Below are 19138 nucleotides of genomic sequence, written 5' to 3'. Positions count from 1 at the left end.
CATCCGTTGTCAGTAGAATCCATGAATGGATATTGAAACTTCTGCCCTTTACCTGGTGAGGAATCTGAAGACACCATGATAGAAAAAACTGGGCTTTTAGAGACAGGGTCACTTCCTGATGCATGTGCAGGTGAGAACCTGACCATTTGTCCAACAGATCCAGATGAAACGGCCGGGCATGAAACCTGCTGTATTGGACTGCTTTGTAAGCAGCCACCATCTTGCCCTGTAATCTGATGCAAAGATGCATAGACACATTGCAAGGACTGAGCACCGAGCGAACCATAGCCTGAATAGTCAAGGGCTTGTCCATCGGGAGAAACACCTTTTGAGAAACCGTGTCCAGTATCATTCCCAGGATCTGAAGATGTTGGGTCGGTTCCAGGTGAGATATCTTGAACTTGAAGATCCACCCATGATCCGTGAGTAGGAAGGTAGTCAGATCGATGCTGTGTAGCAGACGTTCCCTGGACACAGCCTTACCTTCGTGAAGACCCTCGGAGCTGTGGATAATCCAAAGGGTATGGCCTAAAACTGGAAATGGTTGTCCAATATGGCGAACCTGAGGTAAGCCTGATGAGGGGGCCACATAGGAATGTGAAGGTAAGCATCCTTGACATCCAGAGACACCAGGAACTCACCCTCCTCCAGAGCAGACACCAGCGCCCTCAGAGACTCCATCTTGAATTTGAACACCCGCAGATACGGGTTGAGAGACTTCAGATTCAAGATGGGGCGTACCGAACCATCTAGTTTGGGAACAACAAAGAGACTGGAGTAAAAACCCATGGTGCACAACAAAGGAGGTACAGGAACCACCACCCCTGTCTGCAAAAGTTTTTGAATAGCCTCTTGTAAGGTAACTTTTGCTGCGGGTAAAGCTGGTAAGCCCGACTTGAAAAACCTGTGCGGAGGGAGTGTATGGAATTCCAGCCGGTATCCATGGCAAATGAGGTCCCACACCCAAAGATCCCGTCAGGACTCTGCCCACACATGGGCGAAGTGTTGAAGGCGAGCACCTACCTGAAAGTTGCCTTGCTGCTGGGGCCAACCGTCACGCGGAGGGTTTAGCTGGGATTACAAACCATTAACCCTCAGGAGGTTGGTTTGGTCCCCCCTCTAAGTCTCACGAAGCAGGTAGTCTGTCTGCCAAGCAGAGCTACCTGAAAATAATAAGCTACATTTAAAGTAAAAAAATTATCTCTTGAGCTCCAGAGAAGTGCACCCGGCTCCTTGGGCTCTGGTAGGAGGGTCATAGAGGGTAGGAGCCAGCACACACCTACAGACACTCAAAGTTTTAAAGTGCCAAGGCTCCAGTGGACCCAATCTATACCCATGGTACTAAAGTACAAGACCCCAGTATCCACTAGGATGTAAAAGAAAGCTGGTCTATTGTTTTTTGTGAATTTTGGTAATGTTTTAGGTACGAGTTATAAACTTGAATCCTATTACCCGAGTTGTATGTGTAGAATGGCAAAACATCTGGATGCAAGTTTTGCCATTGTGAGTTTTGGGACTGCAGGAAACATACTAGTTTGCATGTTCCCGCACCAAATTACATTTGTGAGATTGGCAAAATGTGCAAGTTTAGCGCTAAACTCGCATTTTTGCCAATATTGCATCCCATTACATATGGCCCCATGAAATCTCCTTTCTGACCAGGGCAGCCTGCAGTACAGAGACAAACTAGAATACAGGTTCCAACTAGTATACGAGCTGAGTCCAGGGATCAGCCATTGTTTATTTTTGTGAGGGGACCAGACGGTCAGAATGCATCATACTGTATCTTAAGGAAGAGAACTTACTTCCACCATTGTTCAACCCTGTCCAGGTAATGTGAATTTTGTTTTCCCCTTTATTTTCTTTCTAGAAACTGATAGTAACTTGTGTGAACTTTTACTAATCCTTGTAACCTTTTATAACCATAAGCTTTAAAGTGATTACTAAAAAATGAAAACCTCATTTTCAGTTCTGATACTCTGTGATTCTTAGATCACGATCTCCTAAGGCCATAAGCTAATGATTCAAAGGTAGATTTTTCTGGTAAAGCGGAACCAAAGAGCCACAGTGGGAGGGGAATCTCCCAGTCTAACTCTTGGTGGTGAAAGGATTTGTGTTGTTAGTAATAAGGTAACCCAAAAACATCACCCGTCATGACCATCCATCTTAGCTAGCGATCTGAGTGCGAATAAGATTGTGACAACTGTCCTGTGAGTTTACGTGTGCTTACTATGCAATTATTACAGAAGTACTATGAACGCAGAAAAAAACTAAACTGAAAGAACCATCTTTATTTTTTTTAACCAAATGCCTAAGTTGTTCACAAAAATATTAAGAGTTTTACTGTTACTGCAAAGATGGCTGCTTTTTTCTTTTCATGTAGAACATGACATAAACTAGAGCCCCCTTCAAGACAATCCACCACCTCAGCTCAGAGTCAGTGAAACAAGATGCAGTCTGTGACTACACTAGCTTCTGTGACTGGTAGTGAATTCCTATTGGAAGTACGACTCCTACCTGTCAGTCACAGACACTACAGTCAGTCCCATTGGGAGGTGTTTCCTACCACTGGGACTGCCAGTCCAGAATGCGATTAGCAGAGAGCTGGTTTCCAGTGGGAAGCCACTCCCTGCCTAATTGTCAATGCTAGCCAGCTTTTATGGGCTGCAGCTTGTTTTGCTTTAGTTACAAACATGAATCAGGCCCTGTCTGCAGGCAACCAGTATCCTCATACTTGCCTACTTTTGAAAACTAGTTTCTGGAAAATTATAGCTAGTAATAGAATGTGGCCATTGAGGGGGCGTGTAATGTTCCACCCAAAGGGCGTGTCTAACTCCACATATGGGCATATATGTGCTTTTATGCTTGTTGCGAAATATTTCTATATAACATTAGTAACAATCAGTGGCGTCACAAGCCGGGTGCGGGGGGGAAGGGGGTGCAGCCCGCACCCAGGTGTCACCTACAGAGTGCCCACTCAAAGTGCCCACTATTCTGCAGTGACAGGAGCCGGGTGTTGCAGTGTGATATTCCTCTGCAGCACTTGACACGCCCTTGGAGTGACAAAAAGGAGTTCTCAGTGAGGACACGCCCCTTTTGTTAGACCACACTTCTTTTTTGGGTGACCGCAGGGGGAGCAGTACAGAGTACTCACCAGGTGTCACCACACCCAGTGACACCTCTGGTAACCATATATTTTGGAAAATATTTCAAGCATTTTTACACTGCTGCCTGCAATATTCGATTCGTTTGCAACTTTTTCGCTGTGATGAACCCACGAGCACACCTCCCAATTTTTCAATTACGTGTGCTGGGACGCTCACGCGGCTAAGCCTCGCGCGATTTTTAAAGGGGTGTGGCCTTGAGTGGGAGGGGGTGTGGCTTGTGTGGATCTGATTTTTGTCATTTTATGGGCATGTCCAGCACTCCCCGAGCAGCTGGGAAACCCCCTGCTCACCTCCCAGCACTGAATAGGTACCATCTATTCAGTGATCTCCGAGCTACTTTGCAGATAAGAGCAGTGGGCGATCAAAGGCTTCCCGAACTGCCCCCCACCCCGAGACACTGCAACCCATGGGTGGGACAGCGGAACAGTGCCCAAATAGCAGGACTGTCCCGACTCTGTCCCGCTGGAATCTGGACATTGGGAGGTATGTACGAGGGCTGTTTCCATGTGAGGGGTGGAGGGTGTCATATTGTTACGCCACAGCCAATATGGAAACGTGTGACCTCTAGGAGGCCAGAAACTTGGACATGTCACTGACACTAAGATTGACCTTTTCCCCAGAGTCCCTGGGGGGTATTAGACACAGATACAGAGGCTGTGACTTCCAGATAAACTTTCCAAAGTGTTATATATATATATATATATATATATATATATATATATATATGAGAGAAGGGGGATCAGAGAGTGTTAGAGACAGGACGATGAGAGTGCAGTCACATTGGGGGAGTGTCAAGAGCAGAGATAGGGTGTTGGGGGGAGGGGGTCAGAGACAGGACAAAAAGAGTACAGTCACAGAGATAGAGAGGGTCTGGGGGTAACCAGAGCCAGATTAAGGGTGGGGTGGAAGGGATACTGTTCCCGAGGCCCCCCTATGTCAGGGACCCCCTGGCCAGAGCACACTGACATCACTAGCTCTCCCTCTTGTGTAGCAACAGAACCATGCAGTGCAGAAACACAGGAGTATCACATTTCTTGACCTACTTGTGGAGCTGCACGAACAGAAGAGAGATGGGGAAAGGGGGGGGGGGGGGCAACGGTAGAGCTGTAAGTGACCCACGGATCCCAGCATCTCTTCTGTGTTGAAATACCATTCTCATCACTTAAATAGTTCATCACAGGTGACACCAATCATAAAATGGGAGTCCAGGAGCAGATATTTTTTTCCCTCCTGGATTGGGTCAGAATCTAATATGGGTGTAGTATGGTATGCCGGCGGCCGGGCTCCCGGCGACCAGCATACCGTCGCCGGGAGCCTGACCGCCAGCATACCGACAGTGTGGCGAGCGCAAATGAGCCCCTTGCGGCCTCGCTGCGCTCTCCACGCTGCGGGCACGGTGGCACGCTACGCTATTTTATTCTCCCTCCAGGGGGGTCGTGGACCCCCACGAGGGAGAATATATGTCGGTATGCCGGGTGTCGGGATTCCGGCGCCGGTATACTGTGCGCCGGGATCCCGACATTCGGCATACTGAAGACCACCCTCTAATATACGTCCCTTTCCCAGGGCCCCCTTGTCATAAGTGCCCCCCCCCAGGCTTAATCCAGCCATGGGAGTAATAAGAAGATTTTACTCACCGGTAAATCTATTTCTAGTAGTCCGTAGTGGATGCTGGGCACTCCATAAGGACCATGGGGATAGCGGCTCCGCAGGAGACTGGGCACAACTAAAGAAAGCTTTAGGTCACCTGGTGTGCACTGGCTCCTCCCACTATGACCCTCCTCCAAGCCTCAGTTAGGACACTGTGCCCGGACGAGCTGATACAATAAGGAAGGATTTTGAATCCCGGGTAAGACTCATACCAGCCACACCAATCACACCGTATAACTCGTGATACTATACCCAGTTAACAGTATGAATATAACTGAGCCTCTCAACAGATGGCTCAACAATAACCCTTTAGTTAGGCAATAACTATATACAAGTATTGCAGACAATCCGCACTTGGGATGGGCGCCCAGCATCCACTACGGACTACGAGAAATAGATTTACCGGTGAGTAAAATCTTATTTTCTCTGACGTCCTAGTGGATGCTGGGAACTCCGTAAGGACCATGGGGATTATACCAAAGCTCCCAAACGGGCGGGAGAGTGCGGATGACTCTGCAGCACCGAATGAGAGAACTCCAGGTCCTCCTCAGCCAGGGTATCAATTTTGTAGAATTTAGCAAACGTGTTTGCCCCTGACCAAGTTGCAGCTCGGCAAAGTTGGAAAGCCGAGACCCCTCGGGCAGCCGCCCAAGATGAGCCCACCTTCCTTGTGGAATGGGCTTTTACAGATTTTGGCTGCGGTAGTTCAGCCGCAGAATGCGCCAGCTGAATTGTGCTACAAATCCAGCGAGCAATAGTCTGCTTAGAAGCAGGAGCACCCAGTTTGTTGGGTGCATACAGGATAAACAGCGAGTCAGTTCTCCTGACTCTAGCCGTCCTGGAAACATAATTTTTCAAGGCCCTGACTACGTCCAGTAACTTGGAATCCTCCAAGTCCCTAGTAGCCGCAGGCACTACAATAGGTTGGTTCAAGTGAAAAGCTTAGGGAGAAACTGGGGACGAGTCCTCAATTCTGCCCTATCCATATGGAAAATCAGATAAGGACTTTTATATGACAAAGCCGCCAATTCTGATACACGCCTGGCCGAAGCCAAGGCCAATAACATGACCACTTTCCGCGTGAGATATTTTAGATCCACGGTTTTTAGTGGCTCACACCAATGTGATTTTAAGAAACTCAACACCACGTTGAGAACCCAAGGTGCCACTGGAGGCACAACCGGGGGCTGAATATGCAGCACTCCTTTTACAATGTCTGAACTTCAGGTACTGAAGCTAGTTCTTTCTGGAGGAAAATCGACAGAGCCGAGATCTGTATCTTAATGGAGCCTAATTTTAGGCCCATAGACACTCCTGCTTGTAGGAAATGCAGAAATCGACCTAGTTGAAATTCCTCTGTTGGGGCCTTTTTTGGCCTCACACCAAGCAACATATTTCCGCCATATGCGGTGATAATGTTTTGCAGTTACATCTTTCCTGGCTTGAATCAGCGTAGGAATGACTTCCTCCGGAATGCCCTTTTCCTTTAGGATCCGGCGTTCAACCGCCATGCCGTCAAAACGTAGCCGCGGTAAGTCTTGGAACAGACAGGGCCTCTGCTGCCGCAGGTCCTGTCTGAGCGGCAGAGGCCATGGGTCCTCTGATCTAATTTCTTGAAGTTCTGGGTACCAAGCTCTTCTTGGCCAATCCGGAACCACGAGTATCGTTCTTACTCCTCGCCTTCCTATTATTCTCAGTACCTTTTGTATGAGAGGCAGAGGGCGGAACACATAAAACCGACTGGTACACCCACGGTGTTACCAGAGCGTCCACAGCTATCGCCTGAGGGTCCCTTGACCTGGCGCAATATCTTTTATAGCTTTTTGTTGAGGCGGGACGCCATCATGTCCACCTGTGGCCTTTCCCAATGGTGTACAATCCTTTGGAAGACTTCTGGATGAAATCCCCACTCTCCCGGGTGGAGGTCGTGTCTGCTGAGAAGATCTGCTTCCCAGTCGTCCACTCCGGGAATGAACACTGCTGACAGTGCTAACACATGATTTTCCGCCCATCGGAGAATCCTTGTGGCTTCTGCCATCGCCATCCTGCTTCTTGTGCCGCCCCGTTGGTTTACATGGGCGACTGCCGTGATGTTGTCTGATTGGATCAGTACCGGCTGGTTTTGAAGCAGAGGCCTTGCCTGACTCAGGGCATTGTAAATGGCCCTCAGTTCCAGAATATTTATGTGTAGGGAAGTCACCTGACTTGACCAAAGTCCCTGGAAGTTTCTTCCCTGTGTGACTGCCCCCCAGCCTCAAAGGCTGGCATCCATGGTCACTAGGACCTAGTCCTGTATGCCGAACCTGCGGCCCTCTTGAAGATCGGCACTCTGCAGCCACCACAGTAGAGATACCCTGGTCCTTGAAGACAGGGTTATCAGCCGATGCATCTGAAGATGTGATCCGGACCACTAGTCCAACAGGTCCCACTGAAAAGTTCTTGCATGGAACCTGCCGAATGGGATTGCTTCGTAGGAAGCTACCATTTTTCCCAAGACTCGCGTGCAATGATGCACCGATACCTGTTTTGGCTTCAGGAGGTCTCTGACTAGAGATGACAGCTCCTTGGCTTTCTCCTCCGGGAGAAACACTTATTTCTGTTCTGTGTCCAGAACCATCCCCAGGAACAGTAGACGTGTCGTAGGAACCAGCTGTGACTTTGGACTGTTTAGAATCCAACCGTGCTGTTGTAGCACTTTCCAAAATAGTGCTACCCTAACTAGCAACTGCTCCTTGGACCTTGCCCTTATAAGGAGATTGTCCAAGTACGGGATAATTAAAACTCCCTTTTTTTGAAGGAGTATCATCATTTCGGCCATTACCTTGGTAAACACCCTCGGTGCCATGTACAGTCCAAACAGCAGTGTCTGGACTTGGTAATGGTAATCCTGTACCACAAATCTGAGGTACTCCTGGCGAGGATGGTAAATGGGGACATGCAGGTAAGCATCCTTGATGTCCCGGGATCCCATGTAATCCCCCTCGTCCAGGCTTGCAATAACCGCCCTGAGCGATTCCATCTTGAACTTGAATTTTTTTATGTATGTGTTCAAGGATTTTAAATATAAAATGGGTCACACCGAACCATGCGGTTTCGGTACCCCAAACCGTGTGGAATAGTAACCCCGTCCTTGTTGAAGTAGGGGCACCTTGAGTATTACCTGCTGGGAATACAGCTTATTAATTGCCTCTAGCGCAGCCTCCCTGCCTGAGGGAGTTGTCGGCAAGGCATATTTGAGGAAACGGCGGGGGGGAGACATCTCGAATTCCAGTTTGTACCCCTGAAATACTACTTGAATGAAACAGGGATCCACCTGTGAGCGAGCCCACTGATCTCTGAAATTTTTGAGACGGCCCCCCACCGTACCTGGCTACACCTGTGGAGCCCCCGCGTCATGCTGTGGACTCAGAAGAAGCGAGAGAAGAATTTTGATTCTGGGAACAGGCTGACTGGTGCAGCTTTTTCCCTCTTCCCATGTCTCTGTACAGAAAGGAAGCGCCTTTGATCCGCTTGCTTTTCTGAAGCCGAAAGGACTGTACCTGATAATACAGTGCTTTCCTAGTCTGTGAGGAAACCTGAGGTAAAAATATTTCTTCCCAGCTGTTGCTGTGGATACGAGGTCCCAGAGACCATCCCCAAATAATTCCTCACCCTTATAAGGCAGAATCTCTATGCGCCTTTTAAAGTCAGCATCACCTGTCCAGTGACAGGTCTCTAATACCCTCCTGACAGAATGGACATTACATTCATTTTGGATGCCAGCCGGCAAAATATCCCTCTGTGCATCCCTCATATATAAGACGACGTCTTTAATATGTTCTCATGTTTGACAGGGTCACCGACCACGCTGCAGCAGCACGATCTGCAGGTCTCAGTCTAGTACCTGAGTGTGTAAATACAGACTTCAGGATAGCCTCCTGCTTTTTATCAACAGGTACCTTCAAAGTGGCCGTTCCTAAAACGGCAGTGCCACCTTTTTTGACAACCGTGTGAGCGCCTTATCCACCCTAGGGGATATCTCCCAGCGTAACTTATCCTCTGGCGGGAAAGGGTACGCCATCAGTAACTTTTTAGAAATTACCAGTTTCTTATCGGGGGGAACCCACGCTTTTCACACACTTCATTCATTCATCTGATGGGGGAACAAAACACTGCCTGCTTTTTCTCCCCAACATAAAAACCCATTTTTAGAGGGTTAATGTCAGAAATGTGTAACACATTTTTTTTATTGCCGGGATCAAGTCACGGATGTTCCTAGTGGATTGTGTATATGTCTCAACCTTGTCGACACTGGAGTCAGACTCCGTGTCGACATCTGTGTCTGCCATCTGAGTGAGCGGGCGTTTTTGAGCCCCTGATGGCCTTTGAGACGCCTGGGCAGGCGCGGACTGAGAAGCCGGCTGTCCCACAGCTGTTACGTCATCCACCCTTTTATGTAAGGAGTTGACACTGTCGGTTAATACCTTTCACCTAACCATCCACTCTGGTGTCGGCCCCACAGGGGGCGACATCACATTTATCGGCATCTGCTCCATCACCATATAAGCCTCCTCATTAAAAATGTCGACACAGCCGTACCGACACACCACACACACACAGGGAATGCTCTGACTGAGGACAGGACCCCACAAAGCCCTTTGGGGAGACAGAGAGAGTATGCCAGCACACACCAGAGCGCTATATAATGTGGGGATTAACACTATAACTGAGTGAAATTTCCCCAATAGCTGCTTGTATATATAATATTGCGCCTAAATTTAGTGCCCCCCCTCTCTTTTTAACCCTTTGAGCCTGAAAACTACAGGGGAGAGCCTGGGGAGCTTTCTTCCAGCTGCACTGTGAAGAGAAAATGGCGCCAGTGTGTCTGAGGGAGATAGCTCCACCCCTTTTTAGTAGAGAGAGTCATGGAAAGGACAATGAGAGTGCAATCACATAGGGAGAAGGTCATTTGGAGACAGGGATGCTGTGTGTGGGTAGAGACCAGTGCCGTAACTAGGTGTGTGCCGAGGGTGCCTTGCCCACAGCGCAAATGTGGGCAAGGCGCACCATCTGGCAGCATGCCTACCGGTACGGCCATTCAGTCAGTAGTGAGAGCCCTGGGCCGGAGCCGCCACTTGCCTCCCGCCTCTGCATGGGAGAGGGAGCGTGGCTGTAGCCGGCATCTAGCAACACATAGCTGCCCCATGTCCTGCTGCTGCCAACCCTGAGCTCTGCTGCCGGTGTGACTGAGTCCTGCTGTGAGTGCAGTAGAATGGGAGCTGTGCCGCAGCTGTCATGGGACAGCAGTGAACCCGCCACTCCGTCCCTGAGTCCCGCTGGCTGTCCCCTGCTGGCGGGGTGTGGAGTGCTGTCGCAGGTTGCTCCCGGACCCGCTCTCATGCTTCTTGTAAGTAGCATCGCCACAGCATGTGTCCCGGACCCCAGGAGTGGCTCTGCGCCTGGATGCTGCCTACCACCTCCAGGTGACTGACAGAGACACCACACACACAGACAAACACACACACACTCTCTCTCTCTCTCGTGCAAAACGGGGGTATGCTGTGTGATGTGTAAAAAAAGATGGACTCTGTTGCCTAATGTGTAAAAAGGGGGACTCTGCTACTGTAATGTGTAAAAAAGGGGGATTCTGCCTGCCTAATGTGTAAAAAACGGGGACTCTGCTGCTGTAATGTGTAAAAAAGGGAGAATCTGCTGCTGTAATGTGTAAAAAACGGGGACTCTGCTGCTGTAATGTGTAAAAAAGGGGGACTCTGCTGCCATAATGTGTAAAAAGGGGGACTCTGCTGCCGTAATGTGTAAAAGGGGACTATACCTGCTTTACTGTGTAAAAGGGAGCTCTGACCACGCTCCTTCGCCATGAAGCAACACCCCTATATTTTTACCACGCGCACTGACCCTGTTTTGTATATGGAGGGGGGGCGCCGATGCTGTTTCTTGCACACAGCGCTAAAATGTCTAGTTACGGCACTGGTCAGGGGCGGATTGGGAACAAAAAGCGGCCCTGGAAAAATTTGTACTAGTGGCCCCACATGGGCAGCACCAGAGGTGTAAGGTCTAGCCATGGGCCATGGCAGCAGAACCCTCCCCACAAGACTTTCCAGATAGTGGGCATGTCCAGCATCAAGGGGGAAGTTAAAAAGAAATAAAATTAAATATTATGAGCGCATTATATGATACACCTTCAGAATTTAGGAAACTATATAATTCTTTAGAAACATATATTTTTTTGCTTATTACACCAACCATATCCCAATCACTATTCACTCAATCTTATATGTCAGCCAAGCAGGCAGAGAGAGCATACACAAGATCATCTGCAATCACAGGCTAAGTGGCAAAGTAATTTTCATATATGCAAAATACTGTATTTTGCATCTTATTCATTATGTCTATAAAAAGGACCACATGTCCTCAAACAAAACAGGCCCCACGGGTGCGTCGGCCCACCGGGAATCTTCCCTGTGAACCCTATGGCCAATCCGCCTCTGGCACTGGTAGAGACAGAGCAGGATGAGGGAGGGGGGCTATGGTCTTGGGAAGGGGGAGATACAGATGCAGGAATAATAGAAGATGTCAGTGTTTGGGACATGTCCTGTACTCGGTGTATCAGAGCTGAACCTGCTATCACCTGCCTTCCTTTCGGAACATAGCGTTCAGCTGACATCCTCCTTCTCTGGTGGCCAGCACTGAATGCAATTCATGGACAAGACTGGGGCATTTTCAGCAAGGATTTTGGCAAGTTTAGAAGACCCCAGGGATTTTCAGGCAAATGGAAACTACCAGCAGCACTAGTGGGGTCCGGACCACTGAAGACTGGCCGTGAAATGGTGAAGTCGGGATCTGGGTAGCTGGTCACTCATAGAACTCCACGATTTTGTAAGCTAAAGCATGCCTCCTCCTACGGTAGTCTTACCATGCCCCCACACAGGCACCACTGCTCAACAGCATCCAGGTGCCCTCCTTGCCCCCACTCTTTTTACACCACTTCCTTGCCCCACCATTTTTACACCGCAACCCTGCACAGAATCCCGGAAATCCTCATAAATATCAGTGCCGGAGCATGGCTCTGTGCTTGCACCCAAACATGTGATGTCACTTCAAGGGGGCAGAACTGCTGGCACCTTGAAGTAGAGCACTGGCCAGAGCATCCTAAGAACGTACTGGGTGGCTTTAAAGGCTGCAGGGTACCTGCTAGGAGTTTCCAAAGGAAACTCCAGGGCATCTTTGTAGCATCACTGCTGGTTGCAGGGTGCAGGCCAAATACAGGTTCTATGGGGCATCAATAGTGTGGTCCCCCTGTGCTCAAGGCAATGGCACCCCTAGTGATGGCCCTCAGAGTCAGCCGTAACCAATTTGATGCTGTAGGCAACATTTTTGCTGGTGTCCACCGCTAGTTCCCCCTCTGATCCAGCACCCCTCTTCCAGCACGGCACCCCTCACCCAGCAGCACCTAGTCCTGTGGTTGGCAGGCTGCAGGCAGTCAGTGCAGCCTGCTGGTCTCCACAAAGTTCCACGGGGATGCACAGCAGCCCTCCAGACCCTCCAGTGGTCATTTTAGTTGCTGCCCACTGTCAGCCTCCTGCTGCCGGCTGCATGGTGAGCTCCCCGATTGGAGCTGAGCTCCAATCACATAATCCAGAGCCACTGACACCGACCAGATGCCTGGTCCTCAAACTGGCGCCGGCCCTAGGGTGGGCCCACTGCTGCCCACTATCTGCTCCCTGATGTTGGCTGAATGTTGAGCTTTCCAATTGTAGCTGAGCTCTGATCATGTTAGCCAGAGCCACCATTCAGGTGCCCTAACCCTCTGCCAGCCCTAGGCATTTGCCTAGGTTGACTACGCCTGGGCCGGATCTGATGGCCCTAATAGTCAGAGCCTTCCTCACCTTTTATTAACTTAGCAGCTAATTATCCAAAGTGCTGTAACATACATACAAAAGACATTGATGCAAGTGTGCAGCAAATGCACCAGAAAAATCAATGTCTGCATTATCTTAAAGATGGTGTTGTTTTCTATCAGTGGGACAAGGAATTTCATTAGGTTTTTTTTTTTTGTCCTTGCAATGTTACAGTATGAGGGTCACAAAAGCAATACATATATGGAGTTATTCCACTTGTCCACTACCCTTTCTGTGAGGAAAAATGACTTCACAGAAAGAGTAGTGGACAAATGGAATAGCCTCCCATCAGAGGTGGTAGAGGCTAAGACAGTAGAGCAATTTAAACATGTATGGGATAGACATAAGGATATCCTTAAAAAGAAATGAGGATCAAATAAGGTTTGAGATAAAAATATGGTAAAAAAAATTAAAAAAAAGGGGGCAGACTAGATGGGGCAAGTGGATCTTATCTGCCGTGAAATTCTATGTGTCTATGTTTATTCAGGGATGAACGCAGATGGCTGCATATGCAGCAAGATCTGCATTCATCTCTGCACAGGCTGGGGGCTGCCCAGCACAGGCCAAGGCCGAACAGCATGTGAGGGGCCGCCTCCCCATTTTTTTTTACGGAGCAGCTGCGTGTGACGTCACACAGCCACCTCAAAACAGTCCTGGCCCGCACCTTTTCACCCCGCTCCCCCACCCCACCCAACACTGCGTCGCCGCCACAAAAATGGCCACCGTTGTCAATCGCATTGCGGTCATATACATCAGGGATGCAACCGCAATGTGTGTTCGCGCAGTTGCTTCACATGCACAGTTTGCCACCACCGGCAAACTGCACTGAGGGCCGCTATTGCGGCCAGGTCTGAATAACCCCCATAATGCATTGTTTTTAACACCACATGCAATGAATGCAGGAATAACCATGATTACATGTAAAAGAGTCATACATGTTCTGCGGTACATACTGTACCTTTTCTCAGCTCACAGATCCAGTGTGCAGGAATATCACAACTTCTATCATTCCAGGACAAGCGGAAATCAGTCTGCACCTCCCCACAGAGCTCCATTCCCTGGTAGTTGTTTGGCTCTCCATATCCCCAGTTCTCATAGCCCAACTAAGGTAGAAGACAGTGAAAGGATATTATTACTCAGCTAATGATAGAGAAAGGCCAGTGTACTCTGATCTGGCACTCCAGCACAGAACATACGTATAGGGCTACCTGCAATAAGGTTCAAGTTTTCAGTGCAGGTCAAACTTGAATCTTTTTGCACATCTGAAGGTGCGAGTTTGTCCCACAACTCAGCAAATGTAATATCCTACAAATTTGTGAGTTTGAGGCTATTACATTATGAGAGTCCATGCAAGTTTTTTCGTATGTAAACTCGGACCTTGCAATGTGAGTTTCATTACAATGTGCGAGTTAGACAGAAGCATGCACAAATCAGTGAGATCCGAGCATGCTTCTGTCTGTAAAAGTTATGAAAAAATGACGTGGGGTTCCCCCTAGGGCAAAACCAGCACCATACTTCACTAGCCATGGAGGTAATGCCACAGCCAGGGGACACACTTATATTGGCTGGGGACAGCCCCGGGCTTCAGCCCTGGCCTTGGGTGCCTGAGTGGGGGCTTTATTAAGGAGGTCTTCCCCCCCCCCCCCCCCCAAGAGAACCCCAGCCATGGCTGAATAGTTAGTGGGCTTATAGCATATCCCCTGCCTGTGGCATTATCTCCCTGGCTAGTGGAGCCCGGTGTTGGTTTTAAAAAATACGAGCGACCCCTATGTCTCTTTTCTCCCCCATATTTCTTAAACCAAGACCGGTCCAAAAGCCTGGTGCTGATTCTTATAATACAGAGAAACCCTACACAATTTTCCCCTGTGTTTTTTGAACCAGGACTAGCTCATACTTTGTGGGGGCTCCACGTAATTTTTATTATATTTCACTATTTCTTAACTTTTACAGACAAAAGCATGCATGGATCTCGCTGTTACACTCGCCTACAGATGTGACCACATACATCTAGTCTCCCTGTACATTAAACAGCCCTTCTAGTCATGTAGCATATCAATATTCGGTGTGCAACCGCAGCTGTATCTGCATACGAAATGCTATGCTACAGTTTTTTCCTAGAAAACCCTGTAATGTAGCATTTCATATGCATATACAGGCTTAATATCAATTTAATTAGCAACGTCTGCTTGTGCATCTTATGCACATAGCGATGGCATGAAAAGACGCCCAACGGTGTTGGAGTTGCACAGAACCTGTCAGCTCACTCACTCCAGGCATCTCCCATTGCGTGGCGTATTGAGGCAAGATGTCTGAACCATCTGTATCTGAACCAAGTCTATAATTTTGGAGAGTTTTGGTAAGGTTTTGGGTGTGAATTGTAAATTTGCACTCTATTACATTGGGTGACTTGTATGTTGTAAATGGGAAAAGATCTGGATGCGAGTTTGTCCATTGCGAGATTTGATAAAGGCAGAAACATGCGAGTATGACTATGCATGTTCCTGTACCCAATTACATGTGCACTAAACCCGCACATTTCTAGGACTCACATTCTATTACATTTACCCCATAGAGTAATAAAGTATGGGGAGGTGTATCAAGCCTTCTAAAGAGTGAAGAAGTGGGAAGTTACCCATAGCAGGCACTAAGCTTCTACCTAACATTTTATAGAATGTACTTTATAAATGATAGTAGTTGATTGGGTGCTATGGACAACTTCTCCATTTGTCCTCTTCTCCACTCTTTAGGAGGCCTGATACATCTCTGCCTATACTGTATATCTTATGTGAGGACTAAATTCATACACCATACCTTGAGCCGGAGCAGAAAAGAGGAGCAGCCGCTTTGGGCTCAAATGTGAAGAAGTTTGTAGGTAATTTATTTTTGGGGTTCATTTGGTTAAAATTGAGGGCTATGGGGGGCATCAGATCTTCTACTCATTCTAGGCGATACATTTTCTGGCTATGGCTATTAAGCTCCAAAAATAACACAATAAGGAATACCTTTCAGTGTCTCTTAATGTTTAGAAATGCAAATTTAGAGCACAATTAGCTCCACCCTGCTCTTCCCAAGCACCGCACTGATCTCCCAAGAAACACCCCCTTTTTGTCAAAACTCCACCCCTTTTCAGATTTCCAAAGTTGGGTGGTATGAGAAAGTGACATACTCTTTAAAGGCATTCTATCCTATGGGTCGATATACCCCAAGATGACTCCTCATTAGCGTTGCCAACCCTTGGTTGATAATTTTGATGATCATTTTAAAACATTTCACTGACAGCAAACATTTCTACTGATACATTATGCATTTGTAGAATCAGTAGTGTTTGTAATTATGTAGGAGCTATATCAATCTATCTATAGATATATCTATATATTCATCTTCTAAGGTAGACCATAGCTGAAGAGGATTACCCGCCAAGAATGTTAAGTATGCAGCCACGAGAGAGAGGGAGGGGCAGAGCCGGCCCTAACCCATATGATGCCCTAGGCAAGATTTTGGCTGGTGCCCCCTAGCAGTACCGCTAGTTCCGCCTCTGACCCTGCACCCCTTTCCCAGCATGATCACCCCCCACCCATAGCAGTCCTTTTTTTTTTTTTTTTCCCTACCCCCTGTAATTTAAAAAAAACAGTGTGCACATTCGGCGCACTGCCCAAAAAGGTATGTGTTTTTGCTGGCAAGGGGCATGGCCACACAATAGTACCCCCAATTCAACTTATGCCTCACAGTAGTGCAACTTTATTCACAATTTATCATACGATAGTGTATTCACATTACATCACACAGTAGTACCAATTTACCTTATATACGTTACTTCTCACAGTAGTGCCCCTCATTCACATAACATCATACTGAATTGCTCCTTATTCACATTACACCACACCATATTGCTCTTTATTCTCATTACACCACACCATATTGCTCCTTATTCACATTACGCCACACCATATTGCTCTTTATTCACATTAGACCACACAGTAGTGCCCTTTCTATATGTTACGCCACACAGTAGAGCACCTTATACCCATAATGCCACACATTGGTTATGCATTTATACACATAATACCACACAGTAATACACCTTACACATATGACACACATTATTAATGTCCTTATAAACATAATGCGCCTTACACATTATACCAACCCTTATTAATGCTCTTATACACATAATTTCCCTTACACATATGCCGCACATTGTTAATGCCCTTATACACATGACACACATAATGTCCCTTACACCTATGCTGCACATTATTAGTGCCCTTAAACACATAATGACACACATAGTGCCCCTTACACATATGTTACACATTATTAATGCCCTTATACAAATAATGAAACATATAGTTCCTGGTGTGAATCAACTGGCAGCTCTGCTAACGTCAGGTGCCTATTTTTTATGAAAATGCATCTTATTTGCATTGCTATGTGGCTAGAATGCACAAGAAGCTTCTGCTGATTAAAATGATATGCAGCATGCCTATGTACTGTGTGCGACTGTGGCTGTATCTGCATACGAAATGCTACACACAGAATATAGGCATGGCATACCAGTGCCCTAGGCAATTGCCTAGTTTGCCTACGCCTAAGGCCGGCTCTGGGGAGGGGGCAAAACGGGATAGAGCAGCGGACGAGAGCACTTGTAACTTGCCCTCTTGTATCAGCATACATTGAACCACCCCCAACTGCAACACCCCTTGAGGATCTACCTATAAACACCCCCACCCAACAAGGTGAGGGTGGTACAAAGATTGTAGAGAGAGGGAGATGGAGTAAGGCGAATCAGAGATCTGAGTGAAAGGAGTGACAGAGATGAGAGAGAGACACAGAGGGAGGACAAAAATGGAAAAAAAAATGGGGATATAAGGCTGGAGAGACACAGGGGCACAAGGAGAGACACTTTACCAGCATGTTCAGTTATAAAGCCCACGCATAGTTGAAATGCCGCCGGCATTCTGATTTCAACAAAGTCACTGTCAGCAAAGTGACTACACACCATTATTACAGATAGGTGTCCTATATAAGGTTGAGGAGCCGCCCATGTAAACCCTGAAATGTATCTGGTTCCCGATTACTGATTTAGAACATAACAATGAAATAAACTATGGGGAGGAATTCAATTAGCTTTTTCGGAGCTATCGATTTACCCCCCTGCGTATCTAATTGCGGGCCATTTTCGCCCGTTTTTAAGGCATTTTCGACAATGCCTTTTCACTTCTTTTTTAGTGAAAAGGTAGTAACGAAAAATGCCTGAAAAGCATCTAAAACAGACTGCGTTTTCACTGGCGCAGGTGTGAACACATGGATTCGCTGATCCATGTGTTTTTCGCTCCTGCCGAATGTTTCGCCTAGGCGGAAAAATGAACCTGGTATTGCATGGGGCGAATCCCCATTCTCATAAAATATAGCGATAAGTGCAGTTTTTTCACCTAGTCTTAAAAACTGCACTAAGTGAATACCCCCCTATGGCATCTGCCACAACATTATATGAAAACTGCAAAAAGTTAAGAAAGTAGGATCAATATTTTAAAAGAGATGTATAATTCACAACATACAATTAATTACTTACAGCTGTACCATCTGACCACAAAAACCCTTCATCGGGATCACTATTCAGTAGGCCAACCCAGAAGGCCTGACGGTAAACACCAATGTGCCTTAAAATAAAATAACAATTACATATTATTTGCAACATGCTCAGTTGTAGATGATACATTTCATTTTTATTACAAGACATAATCTATATACAAAGTATATAGTACAGTGGTTCTCAAACTGTGTGCCTAGGCACTCTGGGCTGCCGTAAGGCTCTTACAGGTGTGCCTCGGGTTGGTGGTCCAGGACCAAATCAAGTCATTTATGGTAAAAGTGATAGGCAAAAGTAGTGCTAGTGGATGCCAATCATAAAACATGTGGACTGTCAGATGTACAACTGTACACCACCACATAATTGAACCTAAGGATGACAGGTAGGCACAATTTACTTAATTTAATGTATTGTTTTTTTTTGTTTTGTTTTCAAATTTATCAGTAAAAAACTTTTATCCCAAGGGTGTCCCAAAAATGCTGACACTCTAGGGAACCGTGAATCAAGAAAGTTTTGGAAACACAGATATAGTAAAAGGAGTGTTATGGTAGACTTACCATGGTTAACATTCTTTCTGCGAGGTACATTGGGTTTCACAGGGAAACATCAGGGTGTAGAGTGGATCTTGATACACCAGGCTAAAGCTTCAGGCTGTCCCAGGATACATTGGGGCCTCCTCTATAACCCCGTCTCCAGGCACTGAGAGCTCAGTTTTGTTAACCAGTCCAAAGCAGGAGCAGGCAAGAGAGAACGCAGATTTTGGTCACATAGAACCACATTCTCAAGACAGGAGAAGGGACCAGCGGCAAATGCTATACAAACCCATAGAAGCA

At 47.2% G+C, this 19138-nt stretch overlaps 1 protein-coding gene across 1 annotated transcript in view; it reads right to left on the bottom strand.

Annotated features, from left to right (window-relative positions):
* Positions 1-19138, bottom strand: part of LOC134927292 (macrophage mannose receptor 1-like) — a 340668-nt gene that overhangs the window by 136455 nt on the left and 185075 nt on the right. Inside the window, exons 14-15 of the mRNA XM_063921538.1 lie at positions 18288-18375; positions 13674-13818 (exon numbers count right to left, since the gene is read on the bottom strand). Of these exons, the coding sequence (XP_063777608.1) occupies positions 13674-13818; positions 18288-18375 (233 nt within the window). The remainder of the gene's footprint in view (positions 1-13673; positions 13819-18287; positions 18376-19138) is intronic.

The sequence above is a fragment of the Pseudophryne corroboree genome, chromosome 5 (assembly GCF_028390025.1).
Source record: "Pseudophryne corroboree isolate aPseCor3 chromosome 5, aPseCor3.hap2, whole genome shotgun sequence".
Taxonomy (NCBI): domain Eukaryota; kingdom Metazoa; phylum Chordata; class Amphibia; order Anura; family Myobatrachidae; genus Pseudophryne; species Pseudophryne corroboree.
The sequence above is the reverse complement of the archived record's forward strand: the minus strand, read 5'-3'. Positions and strand labels throughout refer to the sequence as shown.